This window comes from Pundamilia nyererei, unplaced genomic scaffold (genome assembly GCF_000239375.1).
Source record: "Pundamilia nyererei isolate P.nyererei 1_Seehausen unplaced genomic scaffold, PunNye1.0 scaffold00278, whole genome shotgun sequence".
Taxonomy (NCBI): domain Eukaryota; kingdom Metazoa; phylum Chordata; class Actinopteri; order Cichliformes; family Cichlidae; genus Pundamilia; species Pundamilia nyererei.
The window spans coordinates 428,353-449,466 of record NW_005187679.1 but is presented as its reverse complement, the minus strand read 5'-3'; the positions used below and the strand labels follow the sequence as shown (position 1 = coordinate 449,466).

General features: G+C 37.7%; 1 protein-coding gene across 2 annotated transcripts in view; it reads left to right on the top strand.

The window, feature by feature from the left end:
* cadps2 (Ca++-dependent secretion activator 2) overlaps positions 1–21,114 on the top strand; it is a 174,761-nt gene that overhangs the window by 127,331 nt on the left and 26,316 nt on the right. For both annotated transcript variants that reach the window (XM_013915256.1, XM_013915255.1), the window contains exons 19-22: positions 1,885–2,026; positions 9,169–9,324; positions 10,945–11,092; positions 19,345–19,359. In XM_013915256.1, coding sequence (XP_013770710.1) covers positions 1,885–2,026; positions 9,169–9,324; positions 10,945–11,092; positions 19,345–19,359 — 461 coding nt within the window. The remainder of the gene's footprint in view (positions 1–1,884; positions 2,027–9,168; positions 9,325–10,944; positions 11,093–19,344; positions 19,360–21,114) is intronic.

The following is a 21,114-nucleotide window of genomic DNA, read 5'->3' as shown; positions in this document are numbered from 1 at the left end:
TGTTAACATTTTCTACCGCAATGAACTGTACTTCACTGTAAATATTGAATTCTCTTCCTTGATAAACTTTCTTTCACTGTAAATATTTCATTTGACTGCTGGAGAAAAAATCTCATTGGCTCATTGTGTTTCTCCTTTCAAACCCTCCCTCAGCTGTGGGGCTTTGTCTTCAAGCCAGCAGAGATTTGGCAAGATGCAATATTTAACATGGTGGATGCCAAAATACCTCAAATACAGTAACAGACAGGCAGGCAGATAGACAGCCCAAGGGCGGTGTTGAGAATAAAGACTCAGTGTTTCATTATGCATAGAAACCACAAATCTCTTTTCTGTGGCTCATATCTTGCATTCTTTCTAATTACCATCTTCTGTTTGTGCCATAATTATTCCAAGTGTCACAACATTAGCCAACTTGATTTGGAGTGTAACGAGGCAATAGAAAAAGATGAAACAGAGTATGAGCGAAATCATAGTTTTCACTGTTTGCACAAATGAGGTCTTCCTTCTGATAATTATGCTTGAAGTGAGAGGTAAGGGATTGGTTTGATTAGTTTTAGTCCCAATCACTGAAAACGCTGCAGCTCACAAACAAAAGGGGGAAAAAACGATTTGATGGACAAGAGTGTTTATTTATGAATCGCTTTCTCAAAGCTTCACAAAAATATAATATGTACAGTCGTTGTTTTTAATCATTCACATCATTGTTTTTTTGGACAACAAATCCTCTGCAATACTCACTGGTCGGCTGATTTCTAAGTATTTTCTTCAGCGTGTGTATTATCTCTCGGTTGCAGATTATTTAAATGCTCACTTGATTGTCATATGTGACAAGCTTTCGTGAGGGAGGTGGATTCTACTCTCTAGTGGGCAAAAAGGCTAGTGTTCATCATGATGGAGCAGAGTGAGAGGAATTAAAACTAATGAAGTCCTGGGAGACCAGCTTGCTTGCTTCTCACCAACACCTTATCTTTGTCTCTCCTCACTGTGGACTGTCGACTGTCTGCAGGGATTTATCTGTCTTTCCAAAACCCACCATTACAGTTTGAATGGGGGATAATGGAGTGATAATAGGAACACCTGTGGACACAATGACATTTGATAAAAGACGTGTAGACCTTCTAGAGTATACATTTGAATTTAGTGAAGCTTTTTAATTTAAACTTTTAGAATTTATCAAATAGATATTAATTTGGGTAAAATGTCTGTATCAGCTTGTCCAATTAGGAAATGTCACATAAGAAAACAAAAACTCTTAATGTAAAGTTGGAGCCACACTGTTGGCTAAAATATCCCAATGCCAACAGCTCTCCCAGTCTCCATATGAAGACTGGATGTGGCTGCTGTAACACCAGAAAAGCAATGCATGAATGGATTTGTCATATTACAATGGTTGCGTAATAAGTTCTACACTTTTAAACAAGTAGTAATTTAGGTGTCGCTAAAGCTTACACTGAAATTTAAGCGAAGTTAATAAAGGGCAAGAATGAAAAATAGTAGCATACTGTGTGTGAGAGAGAACAATATCAGAAGTAAAATCCATCACGTTTCTTATATCTGAAGTAATAATCTCAACCATAAACAAAATAAATACTCAGTCTTAGCTTAAATTTTTGTGGATTTTTTTAATGTTTATTTGTTTGTTTTTATCCCAGAAAACTTGTATTTGACTATTGAATAAGCTTTAATCATTTCTGTTTGGTCTTATTCCTTACTTTAATCCAGAAGAGCACATTTTCAGTCGTGAGGACTGGAAACCTGCTAAAAAGCTAAAAACTATTTTGAAGTTTGAAATGAGACTTTGCGGGCTCAATCCATCTAATGACTGTTAATGTGAACAGAAAGTCCACATAGTTATAACATTTTTCTCATCCCCCCCCCAAACAGCTCGCTTGTGCAATGGGATGTTCCACAAACACCTCCAAGACCTGTACATCCCACTGGTGGTACGATACATTGATCTAATGGAGTTGGCCATTGCTCAATCAATCCACCGCAGCTTCCAGAAGGAAACCTGGCAGCCTGTCAAGTAAGGCTCACCCCTGTAATCCATCACTATGCTTATAAGCATAAAATACTCCTTGAGTTTCTTCTTTATTATGCAAAAGTTTATATTCCTACTGAGCTTTTTACATGAAAAGTGAAAATATCAAACAACAAATATCTTAAATATTTCACTAATACATTAACATGCCCTCGTCAGGTGTTCATGAAATTTTGCTTCTTTGCTACAAATGTGTTTTGTTCTTTACAGTGTTTTAAAGGTGACGTGCATTCAGTCTTGCAAATGTTCTTTTGAACCTCTGACCTCCTGCAAACAGTGGTGTTGGAGTATTTTTGCAGATCCAGTTGATAGGCAACTAACTTTTTTACAATGTTTAAAACTAAAAGTGTTTTTGTTTTTTTTCAACCAGAAATTTGGATTTTACTTTTGAGACATGGACTTCTAAAAGTGTATTTAGCATCAACTTCATATTTAAATTCTAGGCTGTTATTTCTCTGTGGATTCATGATTCTCAAGTCCGGTGATCTACAAATTCCTTTCTGTATACCTAGTTTGTGAAATTAAGTTATATTAGCCATTATATATAAAGAGTATAAACATGAGATGGTTCCTCCATACTGTGATTACTTCTTTGAATTATTGTTAAACAGTTTACACTTTAATCATAGCAAATTTAAAAGCTTTAGAATGGCATTTAAAGTAAAAGCAAAGGAGTGAGTACACATAAATTTGCTTGGGAGGAACTGTGACAAAGAAAACAGCTTGAACAGAAGCCTCTGTTTTCTCTCCCATTCTTTATCTGAGTTCTGCTTTTGCTCTATATGATATTTTTTTCTTCAGTTTTCCTATGAAAGAAGAAGTATTGTCATTTTACTTGTTTGCTATCAGCAATAATGATTGTTGATGTGTCATCATCGAAACTAAATAATAAGCTAGGATGGAAGTGAACACAAACAGCAAGGACACACTGCCCTCTTTGACAAAAAGCATCTGTAGTGAAAGAAAATGGCATGAATAGAAGTGAGCAGTGACTCTTCTTTATTGTTCTTTGATTTCATCAGATGTTGCCGACAAAACAAGTAGCTGCTATTCTGGTTTGTATTTGTGCTGCGGAAAAGGACGCCTACTTTTACACTCAGTGTTTCTTCTTTCTCTCTTCACCTATTATATCCTTTTGACATTTTCTTTTTTTGCCGTTGATGAACCTTGCACTTACTCTGACCTGGCAGATCATTAACAGACAATCTAGCAAGCTTTCTTCTGCATAAAGTAGCCAGCCTTCCCCCTTAAGCTTCCGCAGATACCAATCTTCTTTGCAACTGCCTGTATGGCAACACATATGTATGATGGGCAGTGATGGGAATAACACCGTTACTTTTTTCAGTAACGAGTAATCGAACTAATTACTGTTCCTATCGTTACAACGCCGTTACAGTTACTAACAAGAAAACGTGGTCCGTTACTATTTTTCAACAAACAGACGGTTGCAGCTGTGTTCAGCTTACCCAATTCTACTTTTTCTACATAATCCATCATACAAAATGTAATCAAATGGAAAAGTCTCTTTTTAAAACTTGTTTTATTAGTTTTAATCTTTTAACTTTATGCATCAAGCAAAAATGTAATTATATGCAACATTCTCTGAGTTGAAAAAATTAGTTTAACATTTAAACCTATTTTCTGCACATTCCAGCACATATAATAAAATATTTTTTGTGTTTACACTCAGTCTTTCAAATAGATGCAAGTAAAACACAGCAGAACATAAATAAAGTCAAAGACTCAGTGGTCCTGTTGCTCTATTTTCACCTGTAAAGCAGGAGTGGGGTAGGCGGAGGTTTACCCTGGTGCAGGTGTGCCGCAGCGGTCAGTTGAAGAATCCGCGAGTTTCTCTGTGAGTTTCCCATTACGTCGTTGCGCACTCGGTGCTTGCTTGGAAGTTTAGGGGTTTTTATCGCTGTAAAAAGAAGTTTTCTTCCCACGCACAACGGACACTAATGTTTTTGTCACTTTTTATGGAATCAAACTCAAAGTAAGGTCAGTACTTCCACGCTTTAAACGCTGCATGCTCATACTCTCTCCCGCACTCGATATATGATCCATTGTTGATCTGCAGACAGCTGTTGTCACTAACGTCGCACTCGCTTACGTCACTGTCATGAGACATTCTCGCAAAAAATCACGGTTTTAGTAACGCAGCGTTCCTACGGGAAAGTAACGGTAATCTAATTACCGTTTTTGCAATAGTAATCCCTTACTTTACTCGTTACTTGAGAAAAGTAATCAGATTACAGTAACGCGTTACTGCCCATCTCTGATGTTTACTGTCTAAGGACAGCGTAGCAAGCGCTCTCTGCTTATGAGCAACAAATTTTTAAAAAAGCAGGGGAAGTTTTAGAAGTGAGAGAAAGACAGCAGAAAAGAGAGAGAGTGAGTTTTGAGATGTGAGAGATTTGTGACGTTTAGTGTGTAGTTAATGTGTTGTCTTGTGTAGTTAATGTGTAGTGTTGTGGATAGTTTTGTGTTCTGTGTCAGAACAATGAACCTGCTGTCTCCAGGTAGAAAAAGGAGTGATACACCTGCTGCTGTCAGACCTGCAGGTATCAGGCTGTGATGTTCTCCTTTATAGTGGACAGAAATATTTGGAGTGGCACAAATAATTTGTGGCATCTTATTGAATGCAGAAGAGCTGATTGTTCTGTAAATAGTTTGAAATGGTTATTTAAAAAATCAAGGTAAAAGGTAAATGGCTGCAAATAACTTTGTTTGCAAAACTTGTGCATAGGATTTTAAATTGACAATTTATATTTGCATTTAAAGTTATGAAATGTGATTCATTAAACATGTTTGTGGTTGTTACAGTAAAAAATATAACTTTTTCTACTCTGATTTTATGTTTTTTGTCTGATTTTAGATCAATTGTGTTAGTACAGTATGTCAAAATGAAAACTTAACTGTAAATTCAGACACGTGAGGTTGTGCTTTAAAGGATGATACCAAACAAGGCAAAGTAAATAGCTTTTAAAGGTAAAATGTAGAGGAAACATCAAAAGTAGTTTAAAATGGCCAATTATACCCTGGACCCCAGAGGGTTAAACGTTTTTTTTTTTTTTTAAGTAACGCGATAGTTACTTTACAAGTAATTAATTACTTTTAGAATATTGTAACTCAGTTACTTCTTTGAAGAAGTAACAAGTAACTACAATTAATTACTTTTTCAAAGTAACTTGCCCAACACGATGATGGGTGGATGGGGATCTCAGAGGCTCTGGACTAGTGGTGTGCAAATGTTCTGAATTATCCAAAACTTGCTATCCATCCATTCTCTTCCTCTTAAAAGCCGTGGGGCGTACTTCATGGACAGGTCGACATTCTGTCACAGGACTTGAATTGTGAGCTGTCTGCTTTGTCTATTGCTTTGCTCAATGCTAGCATGTAATAATGCTGCTGTTTAACACAGCCAATCAACATGCTAGTAAATTCTAAATGGAGATGGTACAGAAGGTCCATGTTAAATGCTCCACTGTCTAATTTTAATTGAACACACCAAGATAGCTGATGGTTTATTTTATCGTTTGTGTCAGAAAGCTGTGTTTTAAAGGTTTTAAAATTTAGAAAGTCGCTTAACGTTCTTTTTGTTTTTAGCAATATTTTGATAAGAAGCTGAAAGCTAATAGTAGCATGCTCATGTTGGAGCCTGACATCATTACGCTAAAGCAATAGAAGGCTGACTGTAGACTGTGACCAGAAAAGTGGAGCAACTGCAGCGTCCCAAACTTACATTCTGTCCAATGACCAACAGAGAGTAGCCATGTGACAAGACACACAGGTGTTCTTTCTCCTCAGAGACACAAAAACTTTGCCATTTACTCCTCGTCTCAGAGAGTGAACTTTAGAAGTATGTACTTTTCTTTCTTGTCTGAATGAGCTGGGCTCAGCATGAGTGTGAGGTTTGTGGTTTCAGATAAAACTCTGTCCCTCAGAGAGATTACAGTGATATAGCTAAAGGTCCCTCATGTGTGTTGAGTCTTTATGCTTTGCACTGTGCATGCCTCAGTGTTTTAAGTATCAGTGTAATAACAACACAAACCTTCAATTTTCTGCTGCAGCCTGCAAGGAATGAATCTATGTGATGTAGATTAAGAAAAAAGATTATGTGAGAAAACCTGTATGCTTCTCTTTACCTCAATTTTTTTTAAAATAGTGATTATGTGGCAAAATATGCAGAAAATCAACATGATTGTCGTGATTTTACAGTTTGGATTATATTTGTTCTCCAGTTGGTATTTTATTAGAAATATACTTTAAATTTTTTTCAACATACAGAAGAATATGAGGACTATCTTTAAAGTAGCTGTCCCTATAACCTTTGGCCATTCACTGCAAAAATAAAAATAAAAAATCAAGCCATGACTTGCATTATATATGCACTACATGCCTGACTTAAAAAGAGGGGGACTACAAGTAATTTCATCTGAAAAACTCATTGTGATTATGTCCATCATTTATGATTTGAAAAGTGATGCAGCTGCTAAGCTTAGAAAAACAATGAAGTGCAACTTATAATCCCTAAATAGAAGTGAATGATTTGTCCATTATTTTATCTAATTTACCTCCAGATAAAAATCCGTTATTGACAATGATTCTTTTTGAAATAAACAAACTTCCCTTCAAATGTGGCCTGGAAATAGTGGTTTAATTGAATAAAAGAGGCAGATGTTCACCTTAATTGCAGATACTACCTTCTCTTTATTTTATGTATATTATGGACTGAATGTGTTTGACTGTGTTGTTACACATAAGATGATGTTTAAGCTTCAGCATGAGCACTAGAAAATGATGAATTAAGACTGTAGTTGTACTGTAGGTTCACCTTCATCTGTGAAATTGCATATCTAGTCTAGTTTTCTTTAATTATTGCAAAGTATTTGTGTGTGTCTGTCTGTAGAGTCTGCATTAGAGCTGACATTATTGGTGGACATATTGCGTGGTGGGGGGGTCTCAAAATACTGGTTGAGGGTGTGTTTCTTAAAAAGGCTCCTCATTCTTACTCCCCCAGTCTTTCACACAACATAGACCACAATTTTCCTCTAGCTCACTTTACTTGGCCCTCCCCTATCCGTAAAAAAAGAGAAACTAAAAAGCTGGCACTTCATTAATGAGCACAGACTGGTGAGTGGGATTGTTCTGTTCCCCAGGGAGTATGGCAGAGCACAGTCAGAGACGAGCACCACTAATTAGACATGAGGGGGATAACCACTGAGCATTTAATTGCACTACGGACTCGGCCCAAAGCATGTATTCCTGTGTGCCACTTGTTAAGGTAACAGTCTTTTAAAGGCGAAGTGAGAAAAGTGAGGTTGTGAGAGGTGGTCGTTTTAACCCCCGTCACCTTTGTTCTCTCTGCTCCTCCATCCTCCACCCTCCCCACTCCAGTCTAGCTGGGCACTGAACACTTCTATGTCAGTAAGCATTTACCATGTGTTGCTGTGCAACCTGTGCACAGGGGAGAATGTCGGGAAGTGTCCGCCTGTCTCTGTTTCAGCCTGGCAGTGTGTTGAAGCTGAACAGATCAACACACAAACTAGCAGAACCTACTAAAGAACCACAACAGATGCAGAATACCCAGAGATGCTAAGCTCTTATGATACATGTTACATGAGATATGCATACATGATATCATATGATATACAGTGGTCCCTTGTTTATCGCGGGAGTTGCGTTCTAAAAATAACCCGCGATATGTGAAATCTGCGAAGTAGCCAACTTTATTTTTTCAATTATTATAGATGTTTTAAAGCTATTAAACCCCACACTACACACTATTTACTTTTCTCAGACAGGCATGAACATTTTCACACTTTTCTTTCCTGTTTAAATATTCTCAAAGTTCAAACCTTCGTAGAAAAGGAAGTCCAGTATTATAGAATGAAACCAAAGGGTTTCATTCTATAATGACGATGCAAAACGTTTCGTCGACATTGTTGTGTTTGTTGGGGAGAAAACTTACAAACATACAGTGCAGCACTTCAGAGTCACACTGCTAGCGATAGAAGATTTATGTAAATATGACAAGCTGAACGCATTCTGTGCTGTACAGGAGACACGGCACAAGATTGATTGACAATAGTCTACAGCCAATCAGGATGCAGAACACAATGTGCTGTAAGAAAAAAAAAAAGCATGCAAAATTGCTCAAAAAAAATAAAATAAGTGAAACAGCGAGACCGCGAAAGGTGAACCGCGTTATAGCGAGGGACCACTGCATTAACAAAAGTATTATTCCACAGGATTTAATATGATGTCGGCCCACCCTTTGCAGTTATAATGTCTTAAACTCTTCTGGGGAGGCCATCCACAGGGTTTAGGAGAGTGTTTATGGGAATTTTTGAGCATTCTTCCAGTAGCACATTTTTGGGCTGGCTCACAGTCGACATTCTAATTCATCCCAAAGGTGTTCTTTCAGGTTAAAGCCAAGCCGGTCAGATTTTTCTACATCAAACACACTCACCTGTGTCTTTATGGACCTTGCTTTGTCCACTTGTCCTGTTGTATTAAGAATTAAGTAAGTATTAAGGTAGCTGCATGCTTATCTGTTTTAAGGTCAGATTTGATAGCTAAGGGTCTCCGTTTTAAGACTCATGGAAATCACTGGTGCTGGAGATTCTTTGTGACCCTGATTTGAGTCCATAGATATAAGCACACACACACACACACACACACACACACACACACACACACACACACACACACACACACTAGATGCAATGGAGAACTGCAGGCTTAGGTAATTCTTATGAAATTACCTAACAAATAAAAATAACTTTTTAAGCAGTTAACTATACCAGGCCATCCAAGGAAGTTGGACTTTGGTTTTTGGTTAGATTTAAATATTTAATCAGTTACCGCTATTTAGCCAGTGTATGTGTTTCCTGTCAAATAATAATTCAGGCTCTACACACACTGAGTCCTAAAAGTGTCTAGAAAGCACAGTTTACTCTGTTAGACTCATTTACAAATAAAGTGTTGTTCTTCAGCATATAAATAACTATTAGTACGTTATGAGTACAATAACATTTCTTTTTTAAAAGTAATGATAAAATAAAAATACAGTCAAGTTAAGAATGACCATTTCAGTTATTAACCCCCCTCAATCTTTCACGCAGCAATGGTTCAGCCACCTCAGAGGATTTGTTCTGGAAGCTGAACACTCTACAAATGTTTGTGATGGACCTTCACTGGCCAGAACCAGAGTTTGCAAAGCATCTGGAGCAAAGACTCAAACTGATGGCCAGTGACATGATGGAGGCCTGCGTCAAAAGGTCAGACTGCACAAACACCTTTTATTACTTCATAGGAAATAGATAAACATGATGCATGATAGGACCTGCTTAGACATAAGCTATATTACCAGAATATTCACTCATCTGCCTTCATATGCATATGATTTTGAGTGACATCCTAATTCATAAGGTTTAATATGACGTTGGCCCATCCTTTGCAGTTATAACAACTTCAACTCTTCTAGGAAGACTTTCCACAAAGTTTAACAGTATGTTTACGGGAATTTTTGACCATTCTTCCAGAAGTACATTTGTGAGGTACTTGACCATCAACAGGAATGGCTCCTGAAAGCGATCCATTCTTTCACAATTTTTTGTAGAGACAGTCTGAATGCCTAGGTGCTTAATTTTATATGCCTGTGACCATGGAAGTGATTAGCACACCTGAATTCAATGATTTAGATGGGTGACTGAATACTTTTGGTATATATGGAAAACATAATATCAGATATTAAAGATCAGATTTAATTTAGGAGGATGTTGTCAGACAATATGAAGTCACAAACAGATGTGTTATTCTCAGTGGAAAAAGATGGGAATTTGATGGAACTTCGAAAAAGAAAGCTCATGATGGCTACATCCATCACTTTACAAAAACGTTCAACTACTTCACAAAAGTAAAATTTATGATCTTTAAAGGGACATGAACCATGCAATTTAAAAAGAAGTTTGATTTACATTTATTTTTTTCTGTCATTTTGTCTTATTTTTCCCTGCACATAACTCAACTGTTGGCAGTGATATTTATTTTTTTCAATACTTATTTATTGTAACTCACTGGGCTCTAAGCAAGTGAGCAATATGGCGAGAGGCTACTGCACAATCCTGGTTTCACTTCTACCCTGGGACATCTCTTGCATAAATGTAAAATAAATATTTCATATCTTGTCAGTAGATCTTCAAGCTAGCAATAATTAAACCATTACTAAAAAATCCATCAGTTGACCCAGCTGTCTTATTAAAGGCCAATCACCAGCCTTTTGTTTTTTTGTTTGTTTTTTGTTTTTGTTTTTGAAAGATTAGTTGTAAAATGGTTACTGAACATCTGCAGAGGAATGGCTTATTTGAAGAGTTTCAGTCAGGTTGTGAAGGTTATAAATGATCTTTTTATGTGGTTTGAATCATATCTATCTAATTTCTTCCTGTTTAAAGGGAGTTTTTCTTTTCCACTGTTGCCAAGTGCTTGCTCATAGGGGGTCATGATTGTTGGGGTTTTCTCTGTATTATTGTAGGGTCTTTATTTTACAATATAAAGCACCTTGAGGCAACTGTTGTTGTGATTTGGCGCTGTATAAATAAAATTGAACTTAATTGAATTGTACTGAATTGAATTGTGAATGAGGCCTAAATTTCAAGTACTACCTTCTATGTGTTCATCGGATTATTTAAAAAGATAGAAGACAGCATTAAATGTATATAACCAAAAAATGTATTACCTGATAATATAAAAGCTTTTCTTTTGAAAAGTGCTTTACTTCAGTCGATAAAATGGCTAAATTGTTTTAGTTTACCTAAATGTAACCATCCACAAACATGTGTCACTGCTTAATGGAAAAGACTAACACAGTTTAAACATTTTTTTTCTGTTTTGTCCTGTAGAACAAAATCTGCATTTGATGCCAAAATGCAGAAAGTGTGTAAGTCAACAGACTCCCTTCTACCACTGTCAGTTTGCACCATGTTCAACGTGCTGATTGATGCCAAAAACCAATGCTCCAAACTCTGTGTGCTGGACAGCGAACAGGAGGTAAACTATTTATAATTATACTTCTGTTGGATCAAATTTACATTTGAAGTTATTAGCCAATGACAAAAGGGGTTATTACTGTCATTACACTTAATAATATAAGAATATATTGTTAATATGAGAAAATCTCTAAAAGAACATTTTGCATTTTATTAATGTAATTCTTTTTGTGTCCTCCTGTGGTTTTCTTTAAAAACAAAAACAATAAATAAACAACAGTCTGCCACTTTAATATGCTTTCTTACATATTATAATGATGGGATTGTTAAAAGTTTTTTCCTGCTGTGACAGAAAAATCACTTTGGTAGTGGCTCCAATCCCAATCATGCTAATTTTACTTTGAAACCAAGTCATGGTTTCAGAATGAACGCGTGTTGGCTTTATTATCTTATCCTGTGTAACGTGATGTTAAATTAGTGACTTTGTTGGAATAGCTGGTGAGTTTCGGTGGCTGACTAGCCAACTGGAAACATGTTTGATAGCTAACGGTGTCCTAGCCAGGTCAAAACCAAGTGTTAAAAACTAATGTAAACGTGCCAGTAAAGTTCCTCTAATAGCCACAAGTAAGTCAGCTAACAAAACGTGAGTCACCAATCCACTCATGTGTTATAATGTCCAATTTTACCTCAGACATAAACATATTTACAGTCTGCTACAAAGTCGTTTTGGTCTTGGTGGATAGTTTCCTTTATAACAGTTCTAAGTGGGATAATTTAATTGAGTTAATTCAGATGCTCAGTTTAACCATGTCCCAGCTCACTTGCAGAAGTCACTCTGAAATTTACTGATTGTGATCAGAAATGTCTGTGGAAAATTTAGTCCTGGTTTGAATATCAGATTAAATCACTTATTTAGATGGCTTTATTTATATTTTTCCATTTCAATCTCACAGCTCACCATCAATTTTCCCTACAGAGTGAAAGTGAGTGAGCTTTTAACAAACCTTAGCAGTCTTTTATTTCTGGCTTTAGTCTGAAAAGGTTGAGTCAAATTGTCAGATCAGCCACTAAAGTTTTCTACCAAACACCCAGCAAAAGGGAAGTTCAGGTGTATTCATGTTCACTTGAAACTGTCAGAGGCTATTAAATGGATAACTGTGGAGTCTGTGTGAGGCAGGGGCCTTGGCATCATGAAGAGCAAAACCCTTGGCTGTTGGCAATCTTGACAGAAAGCTAGACTCACTGTTCTCTTAACCTTAAGCTTCCTCAATTCTTCAGCTTCCACCAGCCCTCTGCTGTTGAAAAACATCTCCTGTAATTTTTTTTCCAGCAGACACACAATAAATTCCTGTCTGCATCCTTTGTATACCAGCTTTGTAAATAACATCTACTCAGACTGTTACTGCTACTCTGTTTCATATTTTCAAGTTTTCATGTTCAAGTAATTTGCAAGAATGTGGGGCATTTCATTATTGTTTCTGTAAATTTGAATTATTTTAAATTTAGAAAAGGAGGATTTTCTAGAATTTGCTCATTGGTAAATGAGTTGTGATTAGCAAGCCATTAACCAATAAGCTTGTAGTTGAACAACCAGAGTCAAACCCCACTCACAAAACACCAAGATAGCAACAGCATAAAGACTCTTCTTGAGTCTTCAAAACAGGACTTAACAAACCAGTGGGTCACAATAGGTACGTCCATTATTTATACGACTGTGTTCCACACCAACAATCCATTTAGAAAACATGAAAATGAACAGCCTTGGTCTCCTGTTGGCAATTGGAGTTCCTTCATCCAAGTTCAATTCATTTCTGTTCAGTTCAGTCTTATTTATATAGTGTCAAATCACAACAACAGTTGCCCCAAGGGGCATTAATATTATAAGGTAAAAACCGTACAATACAGAGAGAACCACAACAATTAGATGACCCCCTATGAGCAAGCGCTTTGGTGAGTGTGAAAAAGAAAAACTGCCTTTTAATAGGAAGAAATTGCTGACAGTATCAGGCTCAGGGAGGGGCGGCCATCTGCTGCAACCGGTTAGGCATGAGGGGAGGAAGACAAGACAAAGACACCCTGTGGAACAAAGTCAGAGATTAAGAATAACTAATGATTAAATGCAGAGTGGAAACATAATTTGATCAGGTATTTGTATAGTATCAAGGGAGACAGGTTGGACTCACACAAAGGGATAAAATATGGTGCATTTATTGGTAACACTTTTAAAATGATTAGAAAAGTTTTGAATGTCCCAGGAAAGGTGTGAGCTGAGACACATGAGGGTACCTTCATCTTGCGTGCCCGTGTCAAATGGAAAGTGACAGGGTGTCTATTTCAAAGTCCTTTAAAGTTTCCTAGACTTGATGTGAAGCAGGATTTTTTTGCAGACACATAGTAAATGGTTAATGGACTGATTATTATAAAGCACTTTTCTCCTCTCCTAGAACACTTTACACAATATGTCACATTTACCCATTCACTAAAGCACTCAGAGCAACTTGGGGTTAGTATCTTACCCAAGGATATTTGGCATGCAGACTGGGGGAGCCAGGGATCAAACCACCAACCTTTTGGTCAGTAGATGGCCTGCTCTACCTCCTGAGCTACAGCCACTGCAACCAAACCTTCTGACATGATTGGTTGGATGGTGCAGGGATGTAGTGTTGATCAGTCAGACGATTGTTTTGTTCCTTTGTTCTCAGGAGGGTTAACCTCCACAAACTGCAACAGCAACAAAGTTGGTGCTGCACAGAGGGGACAGAGTTCAACTTTGACCGCAAGGCAGAGATGAGGTAACCGATTGATGCTTTGAATGATGAAAATTTGGTGGTAGAGGAATTGAGGAATTATAGGCATATTCCGTACATTGAAGCTGTGAACTTCAGGTGGATGAAGCGATGCAGTGGAGAACTGCCTACAGTTCCTGATTGGCACGCATGGTTTTATCATTTGTCTGTGGGTGGAAATCAGCTAGACTAACCTGCGTTCCGAGTGCTTAACAGAATTCTTTTCTGACACGTGAGGTGCACTATTGGCCAAAGTTGGAGACAATCTCAGAAAGGATCCCATGTAACCTGAAGAAGTGCTCTGTAAGTAACTGGGCTGTTTCAAGGGTGGATAAAAGCTTGGGCAAAGCAAGGAAATTAGCAGCTTTAGAAAACCAGTTAATGATGGTGAATTACCCGATGAGGGTGGAAGGCCAGTGATGAAATCCAAAGCGATAATGGGACAATGGGCAGCCAGGCATAGGAAGAAAGAGTCTCAACAGCCCAGCAGGTGGCAAGCTCAATGGCTTATTCTGGGCAAAAACCGATCAAACAAGGACATACTCACAAACATCTTTTGCCAAAGATGACCACCAGAACAGAGGTTATAAGATAGATATTGTTTCATACTAGGCAAGGCAAGTTTATTTATATAGCACAATTCAACAACAAGGTGATTCAAAGTGCTTTACAGAGACATTAAAAAACAAAAACAAATAAAAAGCATGATTTAAAATTGAAAGGAAAAAAGTAAAAAGGAAGGAACAGTATATAAAATCAGTAGTTAAAATTTAAGTTTTGAAATTTAAGCTTAAAAGTGTGGATTTGGTGTTTTATTCAAATTCAGCTGAGATCAGGTGAGTCTTCAACCTGGATTTAAATAAACTGAGTGTTTCAGCTGATCTGAGAACTGATAACACAGGACAGAGGCAAGAGGGTTTCTTCCTCTGAGATGAAGAGCTGCAGCAAAACATTGCTTAGGCTGTCTAAAGATTCCTGAGCTGTGGGTTTCCACTGGAACGAGACCTTGTCTGAGGTGAGATTTATTAGAGGCAAGGCAACATTATCGAAGTCCCAAATAAATCTACGATCTACAAAGACTCTTGTAAGGGACGGGGCAGTGGGCTCTGTGCTTATGTCCTTCAGGACTGGTGCCGTAGCACTAGAATTATAGACAGTCACTGCTCACCAGACTTAGAGGCCATGCCCATTCAGTGCAGGCCCTTTCATCTACCTCGTGAGCGAATGGTAGCCATAATTACCATTGTTTATATCCCCCCCAGTGCTACCATTTGCTCAGCACTCAACCATCTCCAACTCATCCTCAACAAACCGCAAAGTGAGCACTCGGAGGGCATCCATATTGTTTCTGGGAACTTTAACAATACACGTTTGAAATCTGTACTCCCCAAATTCCATCAACACGACACTGTGCCAATGTGTACAATAACATCAAGCAGCCCTACAGAGTGACACCCCTCCCCCACCTGGGGCGATCTGACTACCTCTCTCCTCCTTACACTTCTTACACCCCCTCTAGGAAACAAACCCCTCTGAGTACCTGGGTCATTAAATGGCAAGATGATGCTCTTTTCCAGCTACAGGATTGTTTTGATCTGATGAACTGGTCCATTTTTGAACATCAGGACCTGGAGACCTTCACTCAGTGACAGTGACCAAAACCATCCAGGTTTTTCTTAACCAAAAACTTTGGATGACAAGTGAAGAATAGGCTCTGATCAAAACTTGAAACTCAGCCTTCAGGCTGAGGAACAATTCTCTGGACAACACTGCCAGAGCCAGCTTGAAGGGACGGGCATCGAAGAGGTCAAGGAGGACCATAGGAGGTGGATAGAGGTCATTGACAACAACCCTTGCCATGTGTGGAGAGACAACCATACCCTCACCATCTACAAAATCCCCCTACAGCATTCTCAAACTTGCAGAGGAGTTCAACGAGTTTCCTCAGTTTGAGCAAATCCAGGCCAAGACTTCTCACCACTCCATGACAGGTAAACCTGAGCAGAGGGAATATACAGGTAAGTATTGCTTTCACAGTTTAGTGGAAACATTAACTCGAGGCTTGGAGCTGGGTGGCACTGACTGTTGCAAGACAACAATCCAAGTAAGACTGAAAATCTGCCACTCCCTTAAGAAGAGACCACAGAAAGGACATCAGGAGCAGGAGCGTGTCTCTCCAAAAGTTGATTCTGTTCATCTGGACGTAGCAATTTGTGGGAGAAATGTTTCATCACTCGTCCAAGTGACTTCTTCAGTCTCAGCTGACTGCAGGTTTCCCCAATCTTATAAACAGTACATTTGCATAATGACTGAAACCAGCCCACTGAAGGAACAATGGGCTGGGATGTCAGTTCCTTAATCTTAATTATGCAAATTCTCATGACCATTGATTAACAACCACTGACCAAAGCCCACTGATCAAAGACCACTGATCAATGGCCATGAGGAACTGACCTCCCAGCCCATTGTTCTTTCAGTGGGCTGGGACTTCACTTGGATGAGTGACGAAACGTTTCTCCCACAAAACGCTACGTCTAGATGAACAGAATCAACTTTTGGAGATTTACTGACCTGGATGATTGAGCATGCATCAAGACGTACAGGTGCATGATTAAACCAGGTGTCTGGACACAGAAGGCGAGATACCCTGGAGAGTCCTGCCTCTGTACCAAAACCAGAATACACAAATACACACGACAGAGGAGAGAGAGAGAGATAAGAGGTGGGAAAGACAGAAGAGCTAGTCGACCAGTGAGTGCAGACGGACCGTCACAGTAATAGAGAACCAAACGTGGTGAAACAAAGAACATCGATTCTGACTTCTGATTTTCTCAAAATGTATGTTATTGTCTACTGAAAATTACATCTCCAATAGTTTTATTATTAATTTAGCCTTAGACTTTTAATTTATTGAATGGAGACCTCAGTGAAAAAAGTTAACTGACCATTTTCTGTTCCTTGAGAGGGACAAATTGATTATATATTGTCCTTGAATCCTGGGTTTCCAAACACAGCGAATGTCAGTTTGACATCAGATGTTTCAGTCAGTTTTGTCAGGATTTTGAAGTCTGCCTAAATAACTAAATAACCTTGATGAAGAAATAGAACATTCTCTGAAGTTTTTAAGAGGAAGAAATTCTTTAAAACTTTTCTACAGCTCACTGGTTTTACATGTTTTACTTGTGTCGTTGAGTGGTTGCAAATATGACTGAAGGAAATTGAATACCATGGTCATGTTGAGTTTTGTGGCTCAGGATTGTTGCAAATTCTCAAAATTACTTACTTGAAATGTTTCATTGAGTGTCATAATAAAATGTGCCAATATTGGACAACAGAACTTTGAAGATGAAACAATTGCTTCAAAGTAAACTATAGAATAGAAATGAAAATTAGTTTTATCTTAAAGGACCGAGATTGCCGAAGAAGTTCATCAGCAGTTCTTGGGAAACCTCCACAAAGTTACTTTCAATGATGACAGTGTTGCACCATCTCAGATCTGGCTCATCAGGCTCATTATGAATGAACGAGAGAAAGACTATTCTGCAAATTGTCATAATACCCTTATGTCTTTAAGCCTCACCCAACAACTTTTGCTGTGTAGGATGTTTGAAAGCTCTATTATTTTAGTTACAACTGTATTTTTGTTGTTATTGTTTAGAGAACAAACCACAAATGGATCTGAATGAAGTCATGAGTTGAATCACACAGCTGTCAAGTTTTGCAGTAGAACATGTTGGGCATGCTCTGTTTAAACCCTACACTGAAAAAAGATCAAAGGTACAATATAGCAAAACCACTCAAAATAAATTGATAAGGTGATAGTTATGGCTCTTCTCCATACAGTAGTATTTCTTCCTCCAAACAAGTTGTAAGGGGTACTCCACGTTTTGACCTGCCAGCATCTTTGCCATGGTGAGAACAAGAACGTAAACTGTACATCAGACTGACCTAAGTAGTTAGCACATTTGGTTTTAGTAATATTAGTTATTTTTGCAAGAGACTGATTTTACAAAACAAGAATTCTGACTTTCAAAGACTCGAACAAACAAATTTGCAAGGTTTTTTCAAAAGAAGACTAATTCTGGATTGCTGCCATCTTTTGCTTTAACTGAGTAGATGTGCAGCAACAAATTCCTCCAAAAAAGTTCTGAGATTTCTGTACACGGTCCTATCACCAAAGGTTAACCTCTCTTTGCTCTTTCCAGCTGATGTCACTCACCTAACAATTATTCCTATCCTTTTTCATTACTTCTGAATTCTATATTAACTCCTTCCAGTTAAACTGAAAGATTCTACTTTCGTATAATGTCTCTACACCATGAAAAGCATTTTATCAAAAAAAGAAAAAAACCCAAGTATTATTCTGAGGCATTTGTTTTTTTCTTCTTAATACTATCTACAGTTTAAAAACTTAGCAGTCTGTCTCAGCTACTGCAGTGAACTCAGTCAGATACATGGTGAAGTGGCTGTGGTGCCACTGAGTGAGAGCTGCCTCGCTGACATCTCGCTAAAATGGATTGAAAAACAGAAATCTACAGAAAATTTGAATACTTACTGTCACAGAAACAATGTGGTCAACAGTGATGAATGCAGAGCTATCTTATGATTGTTGTTTCTGGGCTTTCACTGAGTCTTCACACCTACTCATGTTTCAAAAGCAAAAGCAGACAAGTGGGCAGACCTGCATATTTGACAGGAAATTACCTGCCAGATAAAAATAAAATTTGGAAAATGAAAAAAATGTAATGTTTCAAAAAGTAATAAAAGCGTAAAAAAAAAGAATGAAAATAAAACAAGAAAAAATGTTAAACTTTGTGGACATTGTAAGAAGGGTAAGAACCTGTGAGCAACTGATAAAAGAGGAGCACATCCTACTTTTACTCCATGGTCTTTTATCAGAATCTGAATCAGTCCAGCTGCTACTGCTACAAAAGACTGCTACATTTTATGTTGGGGGTCAAATTGACCCCAGGAAACAAAACCTTCCAAACATGACTGCCATATAATTGAAATAACTAAGTAAAATTAAATGTAATATTTAAGTAGTAGGTATTTAATATGCAAAATCGTTGAAGTTGGTCAAAAATAATAAGATGAACTAATTCAAATGGAAGAAAATGTTAGATGAACTTAAACTGTTAAAGTTAGGACTGTTTAAAAAAAAAAACTTTACAAAACTTAATTTACTTAATTATTTTGAGTGTTTGGTTTAAAGTGCACGCAAACAGTTTTCAAGCCATATTTCCAACTTGGGAATTAAAAGATGGGATTGGAGTTCATTTACACCTACTTTTCTGGCTGTTATGTTAATTATGTTATGAAAAGGCCACAAGCAGTTTCAGTGTCGTCATATGCATCATCTGTTTGACATGTGTTGAATGAGTTGAATATTGCAAGTCATTAATTGATGCATTTAAAAACTAAAAATAAGAAAATCTTGGCTTACTGTCCTTTTTTTCTTTTCTGTCTCATGTTCTCCACCATCCCTCATATCCATGTTTCCTTCTCATCATTGTTTGAACACCAGATTGACGGACAGTGGGTAAGTGCCTCCACCTCCTCATTAACCTTCCTTTCCCCAGCCCTTCCCATTTCCTTGTTAGGAAATCTAAATTAACATCAATAAAATGATGAAGAATGAACAGAAGTTTATTTTAGCTTCCTTTGGACCCTGTAAAGTTGAGCCATTTATTTTGTCCAGTTGATGGTTAATGGTCAGTTAATAGATATGTTGCTATCTGCAAACTCTAAGCATATGAAGCACAGTGAATAAATATGTTCTGCAACTTTGCAGTACCTGGAAAGAGTACCATTACCATTACGTGATATTCATACTCAGGAGATTTGATATTTCTGGTGTTTGAGTTGACGCTAGCTAACTTATAAAACTCGGCTAAAACAGCTAATTATAAAAACTGAATTAACGTTAGCCTTTTTTCCTAGAAAATATTTTGATGTTGAGTGTTATGTGAATGTGAAGTTTTGTCAGGATTCTTCAGCATGACTAATAAAGAGTGCCAACCTGAAGATGGGAGTTTGGTTTGGTTTTAAATTAAACAGTCTATTTTGCATTAGACTAATCTATTAGCAAAATTAAGCCTGGTCTAACCATACAAACCAATGACTGTAGAAAATATATATTTTCTGCAGTCATTGATTCAAACCATTTTAAAGTATGTCGGTAAAACTGGTGGAATGTTGTAAACAGCTTCATGTAAGAACTAGTTTCTTTCATCTAAAAGAAAATACACCTCCAACTTGTAACAGTGTGAAGAAGAATGTCTACCCATCCTTCAGCTGTATGCTAAATGCTAGCCCTGGCATACCACTAGGGGAAAATGTGTATCCCTGAGGGTAACCAGCTACCAAATGAAAATGTGATTGCCCAAATCTGATACCTTTGAGGTGAACTGGCCCCTTTTAAGTTGCTTGTAGGGGTTGTGAATGAGCCCCATGAGAGTCTGAACTGAATCCAAACCAACAATTTTCTGTTTAAGTTTTAGAGTCTACTGATCTCCAGAAAAGTGTTTGGACGTTCTTAAATCCCTCTGTGCCAAATCCTGCCGTTTTAGAAAAAACTGTGAGGGGTTTGACTGGAAGGCAACACAGAGTCTGTGAAAAGTCCACCCTTGATAAAGACTTCTCTGGTTGATTAACAGTTTTGCTTTTACAAAGCCCATGAAATTGCTAATCAATGTGCTGTTGTTCTGTTGCTGAGCACATTTAAATGGTGAGGGATGGGGGGCTCATATTAAAAATGTGACCTAATTCTGATCTCAGCCAATTCGCAAGGCTGAAGTAGCAGCAGTAGTTACAGCTCAACAGGCAAATAAATGTTTTTAAAAGATATAATTGTTCTTTTCAGTTTTGTGTCGCATATGGCAAAGACCAAACAATTTCTTCTCCTCCTCTCTGATTTTTTTTAAGGCAGGCATTGTAGGAAAAAGGAAGGAGCAGTAGTGTTAATTGAGGTAAGAAGAAGAAAAAAGAAAAGCTCTCAAGATTTGCTAGGAAGATTCAGAGCACTGAAAGAGAGCTGCCATATTGAAGACTTTTGGAAGGGAAAAAAATTGGCGATGACCTCTCTGGACCCGCAATTTGTCAGCGATCTGTATGCTTTGTTGATTGAAATTTTTAATTTGGGTGTTCTTTAGAAGGCCAGTGAAAGGGCATTGTCACTAAGAGATGAACCCCCCTGCTGCTGCTACCATTCAGTGCTCAGCCCCTGCATTTTTTCTTTCTCTCTCCTTCCTTGAAGGGAAAAGGGTGCCATAAAAAAAATATATATATATATATA